The sequence below is a fragment of the Clarias gariepinus genome, chromosome 7, assembly GCF_024256425.1.
Source record: "Clarias gariepinus isolate MV-2021 ecotype Netherlands chromosome 7, CGAR_prim_01v2, whole genome shotgun sequence".
Taxonomy (NCBI): domain Eukaryota; kingdom Metazoa; phylum Chordata; class Actinopteri; order Siluriformes; family Clariidae; genus Clarias; species Clarias gariepinus.
Window position 1 is genome coordinate 6,456,137 of NC_071106.1, and position 23,636 is coordinate 6,479,772.

At 40.6% G+C, this 23,636-nt stretch overlaps 2 protein-coding genes across 2 annotated transcripts; both read right to left on the reverse strand.

The window, feature by feature from the left end:
* Positions 1-344: 344 nt before the first annotated feature.
* LOC128527876 (extracellular calcium-sensing receptor-like) lies at positions 345-3,786 on the reverse strand. The gene is made up of 5 exons (XM_053500520.1): positions 3,535-3,786; positions 2,580-3,392; positions 1,564-1,791; positions 1,349-1,472; positions 345-1,240 (listed from the first exon to the last, which is right to left on the reverse strand). Exons 1-5 carry the CDS (start codon positions 3,784-3,786, stop codon positions 345-347), a joined length of 2,313 nt encoding a protein of 770 aa, XP_053356495.1.
* A 3,566-nt stretch (positions 3,787-7,352) lies between these two features.
* On the reverse strand, positions 7,353-22,270 carry LOC128528165 (vomeronasal type-2 receptor 1-like). The gene is made up of 10 exons (XM_053500921.1): positions 22,205-22,270; positions 19,396-19,505; positions 18,981-19,269; positions 18,054-18,845; positions 17,731-17,955; positions 17,491-17,614; positions 16,407-17,305; positions 8,178-8,489; positions 7,770-7,956; positions 7,353-7,465 (listed from the first exon to the last, which is right to left on the reverse strand). The coding sequence occupies exons 1-10, from the start codon at positions 22,268-22,270 to the stop codon at positions 7,353-7,355; spliced, it is 3,117 nt and encodes a 1,038-aa protein (XP_053356896.1).
* Between the last annotated feature and the right edge of the window lie 1,366 nt (positions 22,271-23,636).

The following is a 23,636-nucleotide window of genomic DNA, read 5'->3' on the forward strand; positions in this document are numbered from 1 at the left end:
TTACTTATTGTATGAGGTAATATTGTTAACAAATCAACACAATTTAAATTTTAGTATGATAACTTAGACCATTCCATTGTTATTTTTGGTTATCTTGCATAGGCCTTAGTAATGATTGGATCATCAAACAGTATGACATTTTTCCTAACATTTTGCCTGACCTACTATCAGAGCTTAAAATATTTATGCATGTAACCATATTCGCTGGAATCATAATGCATCTTTTCAAACCAAATGCAAACAGTGTGGTGCAAAAATTACACACCAACAGTATATACGCACAACCCTATATTTTAGCTTAAACACTTAAACTACAATACTAAATAGGCAAATCATTGAGTAGGTCATTTCCTCATCATTTGCTTTTTAGTGTTCTTCTCTGGTTTTAGTATAATGATATAGCATTTTGGAAGAAATATGCAGAATAATAAACCAAAGCTTGATGCTAAAATAGCAAATATTTCTACAGCTACAGTGAATTTTCCAGGAGAGCTGACATAAGCAGGAATAAAGGTTATCCAAACCGCACAGAATATAAGCATGCTAAATGTGATGAATTTGGCTTCATTGAAATTGTCAGGCAGCTTCCGTGCTAGAAAAGCCAAAATAAAACACAAAAGAGCCAGGAGTCCTATATAACCCAGCACAGACCAAAAACCTACAGCTGAGCCTACATTACATTCTAATATAATCTTTTCCTTGTAGTATTTCATATTTTTGTAGGGAAAAGGAGGGGATATTGTTAACCAAAGTATACAAATTAGGACCTGAACAAGAGTGATGGCAAGAACGCTGAATCTCTGCTGTAGAGGCCCAAACCATTTCATCACATTACTTCCTGGAAGTGTAGCCCTGAAGGCCATTAACACAACTACTGTTTTCCCCAAAACACAGGAGATGCAGAGGACAAATGTGATTCCAAATGCTGTGTGACGCAGCATACAGGACCACTTAGAGGGCTGACCAATAAAAGTAAGTGAACAAAGGAAACACAGAGTCAGTGCAAAGAGCAGCAGGAAGCTCAGTTCAGAATTATTTGCTCTAACAATAGGTGTGTCTCTGTGTTTAAAAAAAAAAGCAGCGATGCAGATTGTGAAAGATACTCCTAACAAAGAAAATGATACAAGGATGATCCCCATTATTTCCTTAAATGACAAAAATTCCACCAGTTTTAAGACACATGTATCTTTCCTGTCATTAGACCACAGTTCAGGTGGGCACTTGATACATGTTAAAGAATCTAGGTAAAAAGAAAATAGCTGTCAGTTTAGCCAGTTATGTAATTGGATTTTACTTTGTTAAAAATACATTTAAATACATCTCTGAAGCGAACCACTATTCATTGTACCTGTTATATTACTGATTTCTCCCTCTGCACATGCTATACAGTCAAAACAGCAGATTGGTTTTCCTTTCTGGACAGCCTTCCTGGAGCCTGGGGGACAACTTGGACTACATACAGAGACTGGCACCTGTAGAGCATTTTTTTTTTATATATTAAATTTCATTTTGCTAAAATCTTTGTTGGACAGACTAGCTATTCACACCGAAATTGTAATTTACCTGTAATCTATTGTGGGCCCAGACTATACTAAAGTTGTTAAATGACAGCTTAGAGTCTGTTTGCAGAGAGGAATCATAAAAGCCCACTTTAACAAAAAGTATTTTACCATCTTTTGCCTGTTGCCAATTCAGCAGTTCATACCTCGCTGCTGGGTCCCCATTTTCATCAAAATATACATCCTCTCCAGTCGTTGTGGTGAAGTGAAGTTTTTTCAGCTCATTGACTACCTAGATAAAGCATTGCAAAATATCCAGTAAGGTGACTGTTTTTTTTTTCTCCAGGCTATACTATTATTATGACTCAATTTGATGGGGGATGGCATCCCCCCTGTTGAAAAAAAAAACGACAAAAACCATCCCCTCTGCTGTCCCCTTCAGATTAATAATTCTGTGTATCATGTAATATTTGTCATAGAAATTAAATATTAAAACTCTTTACGTAAAAAATCTTTTAAAACTAATAACAGAGATTGGCCAATCAAAATTCAATATTGTAACGACAGGAAAACAGTTCAAGCACAGCTTTTAACATATAAAAAAAGAGAGAAGGTTTGATGCATACGCACAAATCATCTCAGCAAAGATGCGATAAAAACAAAGGATTCAGTTTAACACAGGAGTTTTTCGAAATCACTGTCAGATTTATTGATTATAAAAAATGCATTCTTTACCAAATTTGTGTAATTTCATTCTCAATTTATAGAAGAGGTTTTAATTTTTTTTTTTATTCGACTTTGTGGCTTTACCAACATGCTCGGGTACAAAAGAATCAAAAGTGATTTTTAAATGCCATAATAGTAATTTGATATTATTGTGTAAGTTGAATTTGTGTGTGTGTGTGTGTGTGTGTGTGTGTGTGTGTGTGTGTGTGTGTGAGAGAGAGAGAGAGAGAGAGAGAGAGAGAGAGATATTGGTACTGGTTATTTTTTACAATTTGACTGCTGACTATTACACTTCAAATTTAAATTTTATTGTACACAGTCATACACAGTACGATATGCAGTGAAATGCTTTACCTGCCATGGTTTGTTATCTGTTATATTTGTACATTTAATAAGACCCTCTTGTCCACTGTCCCTTTTTAAACAGCTATATCTGTTATGCAGGGTATAAGCCACAGCATACACAGCCTTGTACACATTATGGGCAAGTCGTAATTCTGAAACATCTGCGTAATGGTTTTTAACCTGATTGAGACTTTCATTGCCGCTGCACATTTGTTTAATTTCAACGTTTTCTTCTGTGGAAAATTTGCAGTTAAATATTGTTTCCCACAACTCAGTATAAGCAGCTACACCATCTGCTGGATTAAGCTTGGTCAGAAATTCTCCTAGGCCTTTGATCTGAGCTTTTGGTATGGCAAAGCCCAGGGCTCCTATCAAAGTATGCTCCCATTCAACACTGGCTGTATTCATATCAGATATCCAAGACTCACTTCCAATCCATTGAATCCCAGTTACATTTTGTAAAGCTATCTCTTTAAAAAGAACCCCAATATCAGAATATGAAACAAATGCTACAATCACTTTGGAGGTTGATGCCTTGATAATCTCAACTACTTTCAGAATTTTTTCTCTGGGGTCTGTTCTAAAGATTGCTTTGGAATACTCAACACAGATTCCCTCTTCTTTGGCTGCAATGATGAATTCATTAATGCCATTGTTCCCATAGTCATTATCACTGCATAGGGCCCCTACCCATGTCCAGCCAAAATTCCTGACCAACTTAGCCAAAGCCCTGCTCTGGTAGTAATCACTTGGAACAGTTCTGAAGAAAGATGGGTATTTATTTTTGTCACTAAGGCATGCACATGTTGCAAAGTGACTGACCTGTAACACATTTTAACAACATGTTTATTTTGCACATAATTTCATAATTATCATTAGACATATTCATGTTTTACCATTAAAAACATTTTCTAACCATTTTCTTAAAAATAGCATTTTACATGTGAAAAACAAGTAGTCTTACCACAGGTATGTGCAGTGGTCCCACAGTAGCAGCTATGGCAATTGAGGGGCTGGATGATGTTTGTCCTATGATTGCTTGAACTGTATCAGGTTTAGAGCAAGACATTGCAGATGTACTTTTTCCATTAATCAAGGACAGTGAGGCTCTTGTGGTCATTTCTGTTGATCCACATGAATCATAGATTTTATACCCAAGCTTAACTCCAGGAAGAATATCAGTTCTGTTGTTGATTTCCTCAATGGCAAATACCATTGTTTGTGCATTTTGAAATTCACGGAGACTCAAACTATGGGATGAAAAAAACAAACAAATGCAAATCCTAATTTTATAAGATATAAAATACAGTAACATATTTGTTTTATAGACTCTATTACACATATTTATTTTATATAGTAGCATTTGCATTTTGCATTGTTATAATGCAAAAAAATTATAAAAGTTATTTTAAACAAATTATCTTCAGCAATTAGTTATAATTTTAATATTCAAATTTAATAAATTTCACTTCCCATATTTTTTTCTCACCTTATGCATTTTGGTTGCTGGGGCACAGAAGTAAAGACATGTGTTGTTGTTTGGTCCCATTTGATATGAATGGAAAAAACACCACCGATTATTACATCCCCATCTTTGCTGAGTTGAGGAGGATTGTGCAGCCCTAATAAACTGCAGGTAAGATCAGTTGCTCTTACCTGGGTGAACAAAAGCCATGTGTGCAGAAACCTCATTCTCATTCCTCTCCACATACCTTGTCCAGTGTTTGGGCTTTTATATTACTCTTTGACTGCCATATTGATTAGACCCTTGGGTGGAGCCTTTATGTGTGCATTGACCTATTGATTTACTCTGCTTATTAGGGTCCACACCTTATTACTATTATTAATATTATTATTATTATATATATTATATAATTATAATTAAAGTGTTGTGTTTGTGTACGTTGTCATGGCATGAACTAGGTAAGCACCACAATTTTTTTTGAAGGGCGGCAGCGCATGAGAGGATCCAGGCACATGGCAGGCAAGTGTCACATGAGGGATGTAGGATCCGCCTGTTAAAGTCTGTTTCGCGCTAGTGAATGGAGAAGACTGCATGAGCCAAAGCCCAGAGAAAATCACTCCACCAACATGACTGTTCTGCATATTTATGCATGCTATGCTGTTGATACAGCAATTTAAGCTCATTATGCACACTCTGCAGTTGCTGCACCAGTTTAAGCTCACTATGCAAGGTAAGCTGTTGACGTGCCAGCTCATGCATGCACTGCCGCCCTTCTTCCTGTCTCACCTTGTGCCACCTTGTCCCTGCTTGAGCTCAGCAATGGGGACCCGTGTACTGCCGTGAGCATTGCCAACCCATCTTATCATTGGCTCAGTTGTGATCACGTGAGGCTTGGCGTCAAAACAAGAAGCGCATGCGTGATACATGATACTTGGTATTCGTAAACCAAGACTTGCTCGTTTTTCAAGTCAAAATGTATTAAAAATCTTTGCTTGTCTTATGGAACACTCGCAATTTGCATTACTCGCAATCTGATGGCTACTGTAGTATGTTTTGATCGACAGTGTCAAAACGCCGCACTGAGATCTAGCAGTACCAGCACTGATATTTTGCCAGAGTTAGAATTTAAATGAATATTATTTATTATATTTATAAGCACCGTCTCTGTACTGTGATGCGCTCTGAAACCAGATTGAAACTGTCCAGGTTCCCGCCTCTCCCCCTCACTGTTTGCAATTTTTATTGAACCACTAGCTGCAGCAATTAGACAGGCTGCAGTGATTAAAGACATTAAATGCAAGAATGTAGAGCATAAAATTAGTCTTTATGCAGATGATGTGTTACTTTTTCTTCAGCATTCACAAACCACTCTCTTTGAGATAATTACATTAATAAACTCTTACTCAAGAGTCTCAGATTATTCAATAAACTGGTTAAAATCTACAGTTTTTCCAATTAATTGCTCCTTCCAGAACTCTTCCACTCCACTGCAATCTGGAAACATTAAATATTTAGGTATTAATGTTTCACCTAGACTGGCAGATTTGATTAAATTAAACCACATCCCAGTTTTAAAGACGGTAGAATATGATCTAACCAGATGGAAGTCTCTACCCATATCAATTATGGGAAGAGTCGCCTCAATAAAAATGATGGTTTTGCCAAGAATTAATTATTTATTTGCAATGATCCCGAGCAAACCATCACCTGATTGGTTTAGATCTCTGGACTCCCTTATCTCTAAATTCCTTTGGAAAGGTAAACCCCCACATATTATCTTAAAAACGCTGCAAAAGACCAATGATAAAGGAGGACTAGATCTACCTAACTTTCACCACTATTTCGTAGCCAACAGGCTTCAACACATTTCAGTGTGGTTAAAACACACCATCTTAGATGAGCCATGGCTAGATGTAGAACAGGCATTATGCAATAATATAGAGATTTCAGATCTGCCATTCTTTAGCTGGATCATTAAACGACATGCATGCTTCAAAAGGATCAGTATCAGCTCTTTTCTGACAGCATGGTGGGAGTTTCTAAAAATGACTGAGTCTTCACTAATCACATGCAAACTTACCCCCATCTGGAATAATCCTGACATATTGCTAAACAATAATATGATAAACTTCACAGATTGGAGTTGTAAAGGTATTAAATATCTGGAACATATATTTGAAGGGACAGACTTTATTCCCTTTGACATATTAGTTAAACAATATGGGTTTAACAAGAACAGATTTTTAGAATATCAACAAATTAAATCTATAGTAAAAAGGAAATTTAAGTCTAATCATATCAAATTACAAATACCACCAAGTGTGGCAGATTTTATTAATCTCAAAACCACCAAATTAATGTCTAAAATATACAGGACACTTTCCAAAATAGATGAATCAGTATCACTTTCTATTGCAAAATGGGAGGCAGATCTATCAGTAAGCTGGGACCATAGTTTCTGGTCTCAGATATGTTTAAAAACCTTTGAACTGACTAGAAATCCTGGTTTACAATTAATACAATACAAAATCCTGCATAGAGTGCACTACACAGGTCATAAGATGTTCAGGATGGGTTTTACAGCTTCTAAAAACTTCTCACACTGTCAAGGCAATACACCTGACAATTACATCCATGCTCTATGGTTCTGTCCACCTGTTCAGAGGTACTGGTACAGGACTTGTGAAGATTTGTGTCCTAAATGTTCTATTCCTGCTTTTCCTTCAGTCTGCTTGTTGGGCGACCTAGATGGTGTCACTACAGAAGCTAACACAATCCACATGGCTTTCAATGCCCTATGCATAGCTAAGAAGACTGTCCTCATAAACTGGAGGCCGTACTGTTCCAGGGTAGGTCGGAGGGGGGCTTGGGGTTCTGGGGGCACTCTGCCTCCAGGTTGGGGTTACAGCTGGGCCAGGGGGGATTGGGTCCTGGTTGGTGTGCCACCAGGTGCATGGGTTGGTGCATGCGCTTGGACCCTGCCCTGGTGGGGGGGTCTTTGATGCATCGGTGCTTTGGGGGGGGGGGGGGGGGGGGGGGGGGGATCCAATAGAGGCGGGGAAAACGGGCTTAACCTGGGTGTCTATTGTCTTATGCAGTCTGGGAGTTGACCGAATGATGGGGGGGGGTAGTTTTTCCTCTGCTGTGGGGTCTGGTGGGCCACCCCGGGCTGCCATGGGCTCTGCTCCCTAGTCTGGATGAGCCTGGGCCCCCCGCCCTGGGCAGATTTGGGGAAACGGGGGTGCATACGTGTGTCAGTGGGTGAGCTGGCTCCAGGGGGGGAGGGGTTGCCCCCTCTAATGCTTTCCTCCCCATCCCTAAGGCTTCACTTCTCCTGCTCCACCACACCAACACACAGATAGGGTTTTGAGGTGCGTGTGCGTCGCTGGGATGTGGGGGAGGTGGTACTCCTCTGTCTCCTCGTGTCCACCTGCATCTCAATCACACATTACAACTTAGACACTCTCATTACTTACTGTCACATGACACATACATATTGGGCCTTGGGGGTGGGCACATTGAATTGCATCCAAGGGGCGGTCTGTTCATTCACCCTTGCCTCTGGTGGCAGTGCCCACTTCTCAATTTTAAGTTGCACATAGACATTGAGGGATCTGGGAAGGGGAGCTGACACAAGCTTGTGGAGGGTGCCCCTCCCCTGTTTTAAAGCACCCCTGTTTTAAAGCACCTTAAAACAACACACAACAACACTACATTTCCTTTTTTTTTCTCACGCCCCTGTTCTCTGTCAGGGGCCGGAGGCTGTGAGGATGAGCTGGCCACCCGGTCGGGGTCGGGACTGGTGGTCTTCTCTGCTGCTGCGGGGACCGGGGTGGTCTTCCTGTCCCCACGCCGGAGCGAAGGGGGTTCAGCTCCAGGATCGGGCGCTGATTGCCCCTCTGGGGGTAGTGGTGCCTGGATCTAGGAGTATAGATTGCATATGGGGAGTGTGAGTGTTGTTACCATGTCCATTTTTGTGTGTCTACATGTAGGACGAGGATGTTAATATTTGTTTGCGTGCATGAGGGTGGGAACGTATGCTTGTGTATATGTGTGCTTGTTCGTCTATGTCTATGTGTCAGGTTGGGCCATAGACTCCACCTCACTCATCATTTTATCGCCTTCCCACCCCACCACCATGCCCTGCCGGTGGAGGATGCCCCCGGCAACCGGTGCGTTGTTGGTTTCTCGTGCCGGGGCGGGATGCTCAGGTAAGCGCTGGCCCACTCTCGGTGGTCGCTTGCTGGGGCCTGGCCCTCCTGGCTTTGCTGGGCCCCGGTTGGATTTCCAGGCCCAGGGGCCGGTCTGCCCTGGTGTGGTCGGCTGCCGGCGGAGCCTGCGGGCTTGCCGCCACGGCACCCTGGGGCGTCTACATTGTGGCTGTTGGATGACCCACCTTCGGGCTCTCCTCTGCCCTTTTCTGGGTGGGGGCCGCAGTTGTCCCTGCGGTGATTCTGCAGACACTCATGAAAGTGAAGTTACTGCAGCTATCTTCTAACCAAGTTTCATTTAAATCAATCCAATTTGTTTGTGGCGGTCAAATCATTGATTAACAATTTTTTTTTTAGCAAGCGAATGTTTAAAAATGTTTACTTAAAGCAATTACTTTTTGTCCCTATTGTGATCCTAGTTTGATGCATAATAGGCCACAGATTATATGGGTCAGCCGTATAGCTTGAGAAGGCCTTAGACTTTCTATCAAGTGATAAAACAGAAATAGTGAAAGCTACAGGCACACTGGGTCTTCACTTGTTCTGTAAACATCTGTAAATGTAACTGTCATCATAGTGGGGACCTGACACACATCACTGAGAGCTGCTATCTGTTTTTTTCTTTTGTTTCACCTAGACCAGAAGTAGGTCGGGGGGTTAAAGCCCTGATGCTGTGTAAGCAGTCAGAGAGATCTCACAGGGGGAGGGCAAGCTGGCCCACAGGCCTTGGTAGTTTTTAGTTGGCATCTGGGGGCTTGCAGCGTGAGAGAGTGGGAGAGTTTGGTCCCAGCATACACCAGTTCTTCCATTGTCTGTGAAAAGCTTAGAAGTGGAGATGCTGGAAAGAGGAATAATGTGTCTGGTGAGATGGGATCATGCCTCCGGTGGCTGTAGTATATTGTCCTGAATTCCCTGGCTGTTTTACAATAAGTCATTTTGGAGCTGTTGTAGTATGTTACAGTCTGTCTGTGATTAGCTCTGTGGGCTCGGGGATGTTTGGGGCAAGGATGTCTATGAGCAGTGGTTGTTTTGGCTGTGTGATGACTCGAAAGCTGTCTGTGATTACTCATACTTTGTACAGTTGTGCATGTGCCATTCAGGAATGAGAACAAATAAAGAGAATAAAAAGTAGAAGATGTGCCTGTTGTGAACCAGTCAGTAGCATAAATTCATAAGAGCGAGGTGGGGAGGGTGTTGAAGAGGATTAAGAGTGGAAAGGCTGATGACATACCTGGGTATGGGGTACTTAGGACAGGTGGCAGTAGAGTTTCTGACTAGTCTGTTTAATAAGATTCAGGGAAATGGAGAAGAAGTGTATTGGTGCCATTTTTTGAGAACAAGAGGGATGTTCAGAGCTGTACACTACAGATGAATAAAGCTGATCAGCTGATGAAGCTGTGAGAAAGAGTGGAAGCTAGGTTAAGGACAGAGGTAAACTTTTGTGAGCAGCAATATGGTTTCATGCATAGAATGGAGTATTTGCCTTGAGGATGCTGATGGAGAAGTACAGAGAAAGTAAATAGGGAGTTGCATTGTAATTTTGTAAATTTAGAGAAAGTGTATGACAAGGTGCTTACAGAGGAGCTGTAGTATTGTATGAGGAAGTCTGGATTGGTAGAAAAGTATGTGTAAAGAGTGATGCAGGACATGTACTGTATGAGAGCTGTAAGACAGTGGTGAGATGTGCTGTGGGTGTGACAAAAGAGTTCAAGGTGGAGGTGAGTCTGCAGTACTTTAAGCACCTTCTTGTTTGCTCTGGTAATGGACAGGATAACAGATGAGGTAACACAGGATTCTCCATTGACTATGATGTTTGCAAATGGCATTGTGCTTTGTAGTGAGTGCAGAGAACGGGGGAGAAAAATCCAGAGAGGTGGGGGTATGCTCTGGTAAGCAGAGAAATAAAAGTTACAAGACAAAATACATGCGCAGCAAGTCAGAACATATGTGTGTAAATGAGAGGTACCCAAGTGGAATTGTGGAGCTACAAGGAGCAGAGATTAAGAAGGTGCAGGACTTTAAGTACTTGTGGCCAACAGTCCAGACTAATGGAGAGTGTGAAAAAAATGGTGTATTGACGTTGTAGGTTGCAGGCAGGTTGGAGCAGGTGAAAAAAAGTGACAGGTGGTCTGTGTGATAAAAGAGTATCAGCAAGAATAAAAGTAATAGAGTAAAGGCGAGACCAGTGATGCTCAGAAACATCTCGGGTTACTTTGCTGTAACCCTGTTTCCTGAAAAAGTGGGAAGGAGATGTTGCACTGAAAACACTATGGGAACATCTTTTTGTGTTTTTGTGATTGTGAAGCATTTGTGTATTAAACACGCCAAATTTTTATTTAAAAATTTTTATCTCATATAACCTCGGTCAGGTGACATCATCTGATAAAGTGCACCTGCAGGTTATGAATAGGAATGAACCGGAAACATTCCTCAGATCAATTTTGTCTGAAAGGACGTCCAGTCACACAAGCAGTGCGGCATTGGAGTGCAGCATCTCGTTCCCGCTTTTTTAGGGAACAGGGTTACAGCAAAGTAACCCGAGACATTCCCTTTCAAAAGCTACACTCGATGCTGCGTGAAAAGGCTATGGGAACAAGAATACCAACGCTGTCGCACTGCAAGTGTCTGGACCCCCAGGGCATGTGCACAATAGCCAAGGAGGTCTCAGACCTAGCTCTGGGAGGCTGACTCGAGGACCTGTGATCCTGGAGTAAAAAATTCAAATCAAATTTAAATTCAAATTTTATTTGTCACATACACAGTCATACACAGTATAATATGCAGTGAAATGCTTATACGACTGCCAGTGACCTTAAAAAAAAAAAAAAATCTACATAAGAAATATATATGGATAAAGAGAAATTCTAAAGAAAATAAATTTAACTAGTAAAATAAACTGTACAAATAAAAGCATAATAAAAACATTACAAAATATAGAAATATAGAAAAAAAGTATATAACTTGAAAGTGGCTAATGGTTCTGCAAATATGCATGAAAAAGTGACTTTTTAAAGTGTCTTGTGCAATGCTCCAGAATGAAAATATAAATATGTAGTGCAAGTGTGTATGAATGTGTCCATGATTGTCCATGATTGTTCAGTCAATGTTGGGGGTTTAAAAAGATTATTAGTTATTAGTCCTGTGTGGTGGTGTAATTGAGAGACCTTATCGCCTGCGGGAAGAAGCTCCTCCTCAGTCTCTGTGTGTTGGCCTTCAGGGAGGGGAATCGCTTCCCAGACCACAACAGAGAGAACAGTCCATTGTTGAGATGGCTAAGGTCCTTCACGATCTTCCTGGCTTTGGTCCAGCACCGCTTGCTATAAATCAAGTGCAGGTAATTTGTCCTGCATGGTGCTGTTTCCAAACCAGCTCGTCAGGATGCTCTCTATGGTACAGGAGTGAAAATTCTTGAGCACCTTAGAGGGCAGTCTGAAGTCTCTCAAGCGTCTGAGGTGGTAGAGACACTGTTGGGCCTTTTTCACCACGGTGTTGATGTGACAGGACCATGACAGGTGGTCATGTTCATCGCTGGTGGAGAAACATGAACATCCAAATTATAAAATCTAACAAATGTGTGCAGAGAAGATTAGCCGCATCACAAACTTGCTTCAAAGGGACTCCTCTTGCCAGCTCAATAGATGAGGCAATCCCCCTGGTCAAATGAGCCCTAATTTCTAGAAGCGAATTGTGACCATTGTGACTTAGCATATGAAAAGCATTGCTCTGACGCCACTGGCTAGTGCGGTGGACATAAATCTGAAGAGCACATACTGGACACAGTAAGGGGAGTCTTTCCTGCTCCAGAGCTGTAAAAGGCGGAGGGCAGAATGCTTTAAGAACCACAGGGTGCATGATTGGGAATGGAACTTTCAGAGGATGGATAATTATCTGAGGTAAGATAATTTAGCTGAGAATAGCCGCTATAGTTAGCCAAATAACCCCACCTGTGTATGACAGAAACGGCTAAGATTTCTGAGCTTTTTAGCTTTCTCTGTAATATGTTTGCATGGTGTACGAAGATGGTGAAGTGATGAATGAGCGCTAAACGGTTAACTGTAGTGCTAGCATGACGCAGGCATCAAGTTAGGTTGCTAGCGTTAGCAACCACATATCTTTCTAAATAGAAACGAAATACTGAACATAAATGTCACCTGCTGGTAAGTGATGTTTAGTCACGTTATTTTGGTTTAAGCTATTTCTTGTATTTTTATCACACTTAAAATACCGACAGTTAAATGCGCGTGCTTAGTCTGCGGTTCGGGTTTCGGTCTGTTCTCATGAGTTGTGAAGCGAGAGGAACAAAGTATAAATATTGTTCATTTGCTAAATTAAGTATCATGAATATTAATTGAATATCTATCTCTGTATTTTTCACAGCAGTTTCTGACTGAAAAGTGTCCTGTCTGCATCTGACTTCAGGAGTTTCCTGACCAACCGTATCTAACGGTCATAAACAAAACGTTTCTGTTGGTGTTTAATTTTTTTCCTATGATTAATACTTATTTGTGGGGTTTTATGTTTTGTACATCTATTTAAATTGAGACCTCATTTGTAAGTTGCTGCTGGTTTAAAAAAATCTCAGTTTTATCCTGTTTGTCTTATGCTTCCTTCCTTTATGGAAATTTGTTAACCATGGTTAATTATAATTAACCGAGTGTGACGCAGAGTCAGCGTGAATGGGATCCATATGCAACTTTATTGAAAGTGAACATGTAAACAAACAAATCAGGGTCAAACCGGGGCAATTAGAACAGTGTAGACAAACCAGAATCAGAATCAAAGTCCAGGCAAGAGGGTCGTGGCAGGCGGCGGTCCAATAGAGCAAATCCAATAAACAGAAGCGTGGGTCAAAAGGCAGGCGGCAGGCAGACAGAGTACAAAAACAATCCAGTTGGCAACAAGAGATGAAAGCAGGGATAAACGCTCAGAAATGTCAGCAGCAGCAAAACAAGACTTCGCGAGGTGGTGAGAGTAAGCATGTAATTTAAAGTCTGTGGGTAATTGTTGACACCTGGGCTGGTGGTCAGCCCCAGGCACAGGGTTGTGGGTAATGGAGTCCTAAAGAGACTAGTACTCCGGCGATGGCTCCCTCTGGTGGTGATCGGAGGGAGTCGCAGAGAGTGGATTCGTGACACCGAGGGTATTTAATTAAAATGATGAGAGGGGGGTGTTTTAATAAAATAACATCTATCGGACATGATTTGGACATTTGGCATATGTATGAACATCTGATTAACATTGTCTAAAGAGCGGATCAGGGACGTTTTAATTCATTTACGTCTTAAATAAGCAGGCTAAGCATCATTCACGGACGTCTCGGTGACATCTGCATCAGCATTTGCCAGATGAAAAAGATGACCTCTGCCAAACATCTGCCAGATGAAAAAGATGACGTCTCATAGACGTGTGTGTGCTATCTGGGTAACGTTTTCACGCAGCATCGAGTGTAGCTTTTGAAAGGGAACAGTGACATTGAAGAAAAGCAAGAAGGCAGAGCTGGAGGTAGCAGAGCTGAAGGTGTTAAAGTTCTCTTTGAGAGTGAAAAGGATGGATAGGATCAAAGTAAAATCCCATGTTAGGTATGATAAAATCAAAAGGGACAGATTGAAGTGGTTTGGACATGTTCAAAGGAGAGATTGTAAATATATTGGTAGAAGGATGCTGAGGTTGGAACTGCCAGGCAGGAGGTCTAAGGTAAAACAAAAGAGGAGTTTAAACTCTTCGCATAAACTGTTTAGAACAGGCAGATCCGCAGGCTGCTACCATGCGGAGTTCCAAACAGGCAAAGGTGCGGCCATTTATACACGCGGTTGCCAGGCAACACCGCCATCAAGCAATTAGCCAGAACGAGCCGCACCTGGCAGCGTGTCTATATAAGGATCCTTATACCTCCGCATCTTGCAAATTTTCACACTTTTTGCGAATATTAGGTACAGTAGCACCGGTAAGGTATCAGGGCCAAGACAAAGACAAAGGAAAAGACAAAGAAAAGAGAGGAAAGACAAGCGCACAGTAAAAGAAGACACAGGCAAAGCTCAAGCCTCTGTCTAAGACGCCGGTGGAAGAGAGAGTGAGAGAAAGAAAGAGAGCGGTACGCAGTAGTCCAGCGTGCGCGCTCAGTTTAAGTTGAAGTGCACAAAGCACACACTCTCCCTCTTCTCTAAATAAAACCTCGGTCAGGGCATAGGCCCAGAGAGGATATAGTTTTTGTTTTATTTTCCAGAGCCCCGTCTGTTCTCACGTAGACGCCTGAGCTCTTTTTATTTTTTGTTTTATAAGTTCCTGAATTAATAATCTCATGCCATCTCCAAACGGGAAGGTCTTCCTGTGCGTATCACAAGCACTCTCACCACTCCTATTTTACTGACCCCCTCTAGAGCCCTGCGTCAGGGCTCTTATCATTAAAAACATCTATGGTGCGGCTCTCCAGACCGCACCACATAACAATTACTTATTACTTATTAAATCTAAAGTTTATGTACAATTAGGCTAAAGTCATTTGAACTGATTTTTTTCTGCACAGGTTACATGTTAACAAACTATACTTTTGGCAATTCAGTCAGAAAATTTACTTTCTGCAGGATACAAGTAATTACATTGTAACAACTGCTTGCAGATTTCATATAAGAAATTACTAGAATTTACCATATAAAATTCCAAAACATTATGGCATGTCTTTAGAAGTTAAATGGAATATCTATGTATTTTAGGGCCTACTTTCAAATTCAGTACAACTTTAACATCAAAAGAAAATTAAAAGAAAATAAAAAAAAAGCAAACACCTTAAAAAAAGAATGTGGACCTCCACAAGTCAGGGTCATACATAGCGATTTTCTGAATGTATCGCACATGAAGTCATGCTTGCATGAATGTAGCATTTTATGTCACAATTACATCACATGGAGTAAATTTCTTCTCCATTCTTAAAGGGACATGGTGTTAACTTCCTGTGAAACTGTATCTATAGATTAGATCAAGTAATGAACATAATCACCCAATATGTTATATGCCAAAACATTAAGCCCACTATTGTATAGGATCCCTTTATGGCTCCACAAGACCCTTGGGGCTGTCCTGTAGTGTCTTGCATGGGGATGCTAGCAGCAGATCCATTGGGTTCCATAAGTTACAGGTTGGGGCCCTCTGTGGATCAGATTTGCTTGTCTGGGGCATTCCATGACAAGGACTGAAATATGGAGAATTTGGAAGCCAGATCAACATCCTTTAACATCCTTTGCATCCTTTGCCTCCTGGGGCCCCACATTGCCCACACTTTAATGAACTGGGTGTCCTGAAGCCTTTCTTTTGTGGCCAGCATTGACTTTTTTTTCAGTAAATTTGTGCTGCAGGGGTATTTCTGTGGGTTTTTCAGGCTGGCCTTCGGTCCCCGCAGACATGCATGTGCCCAGGGTGCCATTACCTTTTCAACAGATTGCTGGTCTATAATTGGTGATCAATGTAGTTGACTTCATCTGTCAATGTTTATAATTTTATGGCTAATTGTTATATACTCCTCAAAAAAAGAAACGTCCCTTTTTCAGGACTGTGTATTTCAACAATAATGTTGTAAAAATCCAAATAACTTTACAGATCTTCATTGTAAAGGGTTTAAACAATGTTTTCCATGCATGTTCAATTAACCATAATCAATTAATTAACATGCACCTGTGGAATGGTCGTTAAGACCTTAACAGCTTACAGGAAGTAGGCATTTAAGGTCACAGTGCTAAAAACGCAGGACACTAATTAAGTGTAATATTGATTTAGTATGAGAGGGCAAGACAAATATTCAAAAGACATTTATTTGAATAGTTCCTATTCATGTAGCTTGTAGTAATAAGCATACAATTACCAGGCACCCTTATGGTTCAACAACAGGTTTTGCGGAAGGAAAGTAATTTAAAATTAAAATATATATGCTTACCATGTCTATATGCAGAACCTGAAATTTACATTAAGCTTTTTTAGCCCATCTTTGCATTCTACAGTTTCCACTCATATCATTGAAATTTTAGAATATGTTTAAAGAGAGGTATTAATAGCAAACCAATCTGCACAGACAAATTTCCAATCATAGCCAGATCTACAAACAAGCACGGCTCAATAATTGATTAATCATATGATTTAAAAGTTATTATTTAGACTATTAACTCACCTTACTTGTGCTTTATTCATCATTATTTTTTTAGTGTTCTTTTCTGGTTTTAGTATGATAATATAACATTTTGGAAGAAATATACAAAACAGTATCCCAAAGCTTGAGGCCAAAATGGCAAATATCTCTACAGCTACAGTAAATTTTCCAGGAGAGCTGACATAAGCTGGAATAAAGGTGATCCACACTGCACAGAATATGAGCATGCTGAATGTGATGAATTTGGCTTCATTGAAATTATCAGGTAATGTACGGGCTAGAAAAGCTAAAACAAAACATAAAAAAGCCAACAATCCTATATAACCCAACACAGTCCAAAACCCTACAGTAGAACCCAGATTACATTCTAAAATTATTTTTTCTTTGTAGCTTTTTAGATTTTTGAAAGGGAATGGAGGGGAAATAGTTAACCAAAGCACACAAATAAGGACCTGTATGAGAGTGAAGACAAAAACACTGAGTCTTTGCTGTGGAGGCCCAAACCATTTCATGACATTACTGCCTGGAACTGTAGCCCTGAAGGCCATTAACACCACTATAGTTTTTCCCAGAATGCAGGAGATGCAGAGGACGAAGGTGATCCCAAATGCAGTGTGGCGGAACATACAGGACCACTCAGAGGGCTGACCAATGAAAGTAAGTGAACAAAGGAAACAAAGTGTCAGGGAGAAGAGCAGCAGGAAGCTCATCTCTGAGTTGTTGGCTTTGACTATTGGAGTATGATTGTATCTAAAGAATATTACTGATATTACCATTGTTAGTAATGCACCAATAATAGAAACGGCTGTTAGCAAAATTCCCATAGTTTCCTCATAGGATAGATATTCAACATCCTTCTTTATACATTCATCTTTCTTTGAATTTGACCAGTAATCCTGAGAGCATTGTTCACATTTAATAGCATCTGTCATAGATTTAAAAGAAAAAATAAATAATACTATTAGATTTACTGGGAATATTTTCAGCAAGATTCTCTAAAAGTGCCAAATTAACTTTCTTAGGCACCATTTAAAGAATCATCTCCAGTAACATTTAATATTATTCATAAATAAAAATATTTAATATTCTTGAATTGCTTAACTTTTCTACCTGTCATATTGCTGATCTCTCCTTCAGCACATGATATACAGTCAAAGCAACAGATAGGCTTTCCTTTTAGTACAGCCTTCCTTGTTCCTGGAAGGCAGTTCTCGCTGCATACAGATATAGGTACCTATGATTTAAAAAAGAAAATGGCTAGAAAGAATGGACATTATAAGACATTGAAGAAATGCCGTATGAAGACTCTTCACAGATAGCTAAGATAATTGTTTTCTTTATTTTACTCACCTCATTGGAATTTTGTGACCAAATTATAGTGCTCATGTTTACTGCTAATTGATGACTAAGTTGAGTGGAGTCATACAGTCCAACGGTAATAAATTCATGTTGATTTTGTTTATTTATTTGCCAGTTTATAATCTCATATTTTGCAGGAGGGTCACCATTTTTATCAAAATAAACTTCATCCCCATCTTTGGTTTTGAAATATACCTTTTTAAGGTGGTCTAAAAACTAATACACACATTTTATGAATTAGGTTTCATATATAATGATATTTGAATTAATATTGTGCCTGTTGTCAGTGTAATAAGCATTGGTTATTTACTCACTGTGAGAGGATCAGGCTGTTGCTTTGTGGGACATGTTTTGTTGCAGTGTAGAAGGTTGTGTAGAGCATGGGCAATGGCATAAACTCCTTTGTACACATTACTAAAAATGGGCATCAGCGACATGTCAGTGAATGCATTTTGCACATCAGACAGCTTCTCCTCTCCTGTGCACACTGGCATACCCTTCAAATCACTCTGCACTGTATATTCACAGTTAAACAGAACCTTCCAGAATTCAGGGAAAATAACACTGCCTACAAATTTCAGTGGTTTTACATCCAGAATGAAATCCTCCAGACCTGTCACCTTTGCTTTTGGTATAGCTAGTCCTATAGCTCCTTGGAGTATATTTTTTTGGTCTAATTTGGCTAACTCCGGGTCAAAGATCCAAGCCTCTGTTCCTACCCACTGATATCCAGTGATGTTGTGTTCAAAGAATAAATGCAAGAGACTCTCCAAATCCCAGGTGTCGAGAAATCCAACTATTACACGTGAAGTGGAGATTTTAATTTGGTCAATGATTCTCAGCACTCTTTCTTTTGAGTAAGTTCTATAATATGGAAGTGAATATTCCAAGCAGATACCCAACTGCTCTGCAATTTCAGTAAATGCAGCCATGCCGCTGTTACCATAGTCATCATCTCTCCTTAATGCTCCCACCCAGGTCCAACCAAAGTATTTGACCATCTCTGCTAGCGCTCTGCTCTGGAAATAATCACTGGGAATAGTGCGCAGAAATGAGGGGTATTTCCTTTTGTCACTGAGACACTCACAGGTGGCATAATGACTGATCTAAAAAGAAATGATCACATATAGGAGTAATTTTTGTGCTTTGTCATACAGAAAAAAGGTAAACTGTCAACTACATATTAACTGTGCACCTTTCAGTAATTTGTATTGATAACCACTTACACAAATACTTACTACAGGAATGCTGAAAGGCCCAATACTGTTTGCTATAGCCATAGACACAGATGAATAGGTTTCTCCTATTATAGCTTGAACTTGGGCTGGCTTTGTGCAGGAATCATTTAAAATTGAGTTCTCATTCCCATTAACAAGTGCCATGGCTATTCTAATCCCTTGTGCTGCTAAACTACATGTATCATAGATTTTGTAACCCAAAGAGACACCTGGCAGTAAAGAAGAACTGTTGTTTATTTCCTCTACTGCAAAGATCAGTGTCTGTGAAAACTGGAGCGCTCTCAAATCCAGGCTGTTCAGGAAAGTCAAATAAATTATGTAAAGACAAGAAGGTTTTTAATTACATACTTCATTTTTCAGTGTGATTGTATTTATAATAATCACTAATTTGCTAGTAGGACTACAGTATGCTGCTTACCTTATGCACTTCATAGGAGGTGGCATGACCACATAAGATAAATCAATGGTTTCCCAACTACTATAGAAGGGAAAGGCCCCTCCAACAACTATATCACCATCCTTCCATATCTGTGGATATACAGGCTCCCCTTGTAAGCTACAAACAGTCCCATTCACTCTAAAAAAATTAATAATTGACATTACTACATGTAAGACAGTAAAGACAGACTCCATCAACCTTTTTAGATAAAAGAAAATAATGGTAATGGTTAGGAGAAAGTATCCTGGGTCTGATAATTGTCTGTTTGATCTGTATCTATAGTTGATGACGATTCTTGGTATTTATGCAGATGTAATGAAAAGTCCCGATGGTAAAATTACACTGTGGGATATGCAAAAAAAAAAAAAAAAAGGAAAGTGTGACGTTTAAATGCGAGTGCTGAAAAAAGCATGCCTCTGTGTCTGGTTTAGACTGTTTCCTAAAAGCAATAGTTGTTGGACAACATTCTTAGGTGGTTTCACATTCCTTTTTGTGTACTTATTATTGTTCCAGAGTGCCAGCCATACTGGTGAAAATGTTTTAATGATACCTTTTTTTATCTAAGATTTTCAGATTATTATTATTTTTAAGAATTTGTTGCTGAGATTGTGGTCACTTCTCTAAACTTCAAAAAATGAACAAAATACCTAATTTGTCCAGGGGTACAAAATCTTCATAAGCACCTTATAATAGGAAGACATAAGAAAGATGAGACAAAATTAATATTGACCCAAAAACAAAGGAGGGAAACAAACAAGAACTTTCCTTAGAAAAATTTAATAAATGAACATATGCTATATGCACACATATGCTTCTTTTTTAAAGTCTAACCAATGTAAATAGTGTGCAATGAGTGCAAAAAAGCTAACTGCACCAAGCTATTTTGTTCAGAAGGTCAAGAAACATAAAAAAATATATATATTATATGAAAAAAATATATGATAATTTGCCTACACAACTAAATTATATTTAATTTGCTTGCTGTTAAAGATAAGTTTTTAATTTTATTGTTTATTTCATAAAGTACTTTATTAATCTTAACCTAATATATTTAAGTTTTTTTATTTATGTCTTAAACAGTTTTCAAATTGTGTTTGCTTACTTGTCAGTTTGCCATGCCTTATAGTATGTGTGCCTGGATTACTTTTTAAATAGACAACATTTTCTTATGTGTCTTAGCTTCTTCCCCTGGAAATCGTCACTTGACAAACTGCTACCTTAAAAAACCTGCTTAAATTTTATAAGATGATGGAGACAGGGATGCAATGGCTGACATGTTTTTAAACATATTTAAATAATGAGGAAGACAGTTCTGTGATATTTTTTTTCTGTATTTGTCTTTATTTTTATGTTTTTTTTTGTAAGAATTTGGCATCAGACTACATTTTCCAGTATTTGTTGCACCTCAGCAAGATCAGAACTTGATATAAATTGTATGTACCTGTACCTTTTTCAGTTTGTCTATTTATATTGTGTTATAATTATTTTTTTTAAATACATTTTATTGATATAGCGCTTTTAACAATTGTCAATGTCGCAAAGCAGCTTTACACAATCCACAGAAAATTATGGAAATAGGAAAAAACCTTGAGAGGAACGAGATTCAACAGAGAACCCATTCCACCTAGCGCTAATGCTAAGGAAGCGCTATGGGAACTGTATACAAAGATCAGTGAACTGCAAAATACACACCCGGATGGACTGTTTATTGTTGCTGGAGATTTCAACCATGCAAATCTTAAGTCAGTGCTTCCTAGATTCCATCAGTATGTGGACTTTGCAACGAGAGGGGAAAACATGCTGGATCTTGTTTACACAAACATCCCCGGCGCATATCGGGCAGAGCCCCGCCCCCACCTTGGCTACTCAGACCACATCTCTGTTATGCTAATTCCAGCATACAGGCCACTCGTCAGGCACTCAAAACCGGTTCTGAAGCAGGTGGAAACCTGGCCAGCAGGAGCCATCTCTGCTCTTCAGGACTGTTTCGAGAGCACTGCCTGGAACATGTTTGGGGAAGCCGCAACTTACGGCGACTTCACTGACTTGGAGGAGTACACATCATCAATGACCAGCTAAATTTTCAAGTGCACCGATGACGTCACTGTCTCCAAGAGCATCATCTCACGACCCAACCAAAATTACTGCGAAAGTGCGTGCACTTTTGAGGACCAGAGACTCTGCCTTCAAAGCGGGAGACAAGGTGGACCTCAGAACAGCAAGGGCCAAACTTTCTAGGGCCATCAGAGAGGCCAAGCGCGCACACGCCCAGAGAATCCACAATCACTTCAGGGACAGCGGCAACACATGGCGCATGTGGCAGGGCTTACAAGCCATCACAGGACGACATCACCTGCCTGTGACAGTGACGGCTTACTTCCAGATGCGCTGAACAACTTCTATGCTCGGTTTGACAGGCAAAACGACGTGGCTGCGAGAAAGACCACCCCTCCTCCAAACGACAAGGTGCTGTGTCTCACTATAGCTGAGGTGAGAAAAACTCTTCGCAGAGTCAACCCACGTAAAGCTGCTGGACCAGACAACATCCCAGGCAGAGTGCTAAGAGAATGTGCTGAACAGCTGGCAGATCTTCGCACCGACATCTTCAACATCTCTCTGAGCAGCGCCGTCGTTCCCACGTGCTTCAAGGCCACCACCATTGTCCCCATGCCCAAGAAGTCTACTGTGTCCTGTGTTACATGCCTGTGTGTGTGGCATGTAGGTGTGTAGAGGCGCGGATGCTTGTGGTGGCGTGCACGCGCGCTCTTTTCCTTTTTCTCTCTCTTGCTTTCCCTTTCTTGCAGGTGGCCCCGCCCTGATTGGACGTGCGCTGACGTGCCCGGTGATTGGTCATCCTGTTACCGGCACGACGCCTGAAGGCACGCGGTGATGTTGGTGGAGATGTTCGCTTGTGTTTGTTTTGTTACAAAAATAGAACTGTTGGGTCGCGCCAGTGTTCGTGAGCGTGTGTGGTGTGAGTGGTGTTTTTTTTTTGTTTATGTTAATTGTGTTGTAAATATTGTAAATAGTCCTTTGTTTGTATATACATTTCTTTTATGGAAGCAGTAGGGGTTGGGTGCCATTTTTAGTTAGACCCGTTTTCTCCTGTTTTTGTATGTTTAGTTAGGAAGATAGTTTAGCCCTGTGTTTTTGGTTTAGTTTTCTTTGTAGTTTGGTTAGTTTCTGGGAGGAGATAGGGCAGGGTTTTTGTTTATTGTTTTGGCCTTGGCCCAACCCTGAAGCCAAGAGCTTCCCGTGTGTGTGTGAAAAATAAAAGAGAAAACAAAGACAAAGTTGGTTGTTTAAGATTCTATTATTTATTACGCCCTAGGACCCTAGACCTGGGGAAGTAATACCTGTCTCAATGACTACCGTCCCGTTGCACTCACACCCACCATCATGAAGTGCTTTGAGCAGCTCATCATGAGACACATCAAGACCCTGCTGCTTCTTCACTGGACCCACTGCAATTTGCGTACCGTCCTAACCGCTCAACAGACGACGCCATCTCCACTACACTACATCTCGCCCTCACACACTTGGACAAGAAGGACACAAATGTTTGAATGCTGTACATAGATTTCAGCTCAGCATTCAACACTATCATCCCCCAACAACTGATTGGGAAGCTGAACCTGTTGGGCCTGAACACCTCCCTCTGCAACTGGATCCTGGACTTTCTGACCGGTAGGCTCTGTCAGTACGGATCGGGAACTGCACCTCCAGCACCACCACACTGAGCACTGGGGACCTGCTGTTCACACTGCTGACTCACGACTGTGTAGCAACACACAGTTCGAACCACATCATTAAGTTCGCTGATGACACGACCGTGGTGGGTCTCATTAGCAAAAAATGACGAGTCAGCGTACAGAGAGGAAGTGCAGAGGCTAACGGACTGGTGTAAAGACAACAACCTGTCTCTAAATGTTGACGAGACAAAGGAGATGGTTGTTGATTTTAGGAGGACACGAGGCGACCATTCTCCGCTGAGCATCAACGGCTCCTTTGTGGGAATCCTCAAAAGAACCAAATTCCTGGGTGTCCACCTAGAGAAGGACCTCAGCTGGTCCCTCAACACCAGCTCCCTGCATAAGAAAGCCCAACAGCGTCTCTTCTTTCTGAGAAGACTGAGGAGGGCCCAGCTTCCACCACCGATCCTGACCACCTTCTATAGAGGAACTATCGAGAGCATCCTAAGCGGCTGCATCACTGTCTGG

What these genes read in the sequence shown, in the direction of transcription:
- LOC128527876 (XM_053500520.1), bottom strand. Translation starts at nt 3,786, where the DNA reads ATGGTATTTGCCATTGAGGAAATCAACAACAGAACTGATATTCTTCCT. An exon ending in CAGATAACAAACCATGGCAG is followed by an intron (nt 1,792 to 2,579) that starts GTAAAGCATTTC and finishes TGCTTTATCTAG; the next exon opens with GTAGTCAATGAGCTGAAAAA. An exon ending in AGAAATCAGTAATATAACAG is followed by an intron (nt 1,241 to 1,348) that starts GTACAATGAATA and finishes CTTTTTACCTAG; the next exon opens with ATTCTTTAACATGTATCAAG.
- LOC128528165 (XM_053500921.1), bottom strand. Translation starts at nt 22,270, where the DNA reads ATGACCAATCACCGGGCACGTCAGCGCACGTCCAATCAGGGCGGGGCC. An exon ending in CCACCTGCAAGAAAGGGAAA is followed by an intron (nt 19,506 to 22,204) that starts GCAAGAGAGAGA and finishes GTATATCCACAG; the next exon opens with ATATGGAAGGATGGTGATAT. An exon ending in GGGCATCCTCCACCGGCAGG is followed by an intron (nt 7,957 to 8,177) that starts GCATGGTGGTGG and finishes CTATACTCCTAG; the next exon opens with ATCCAGGCACCACTACCCCC.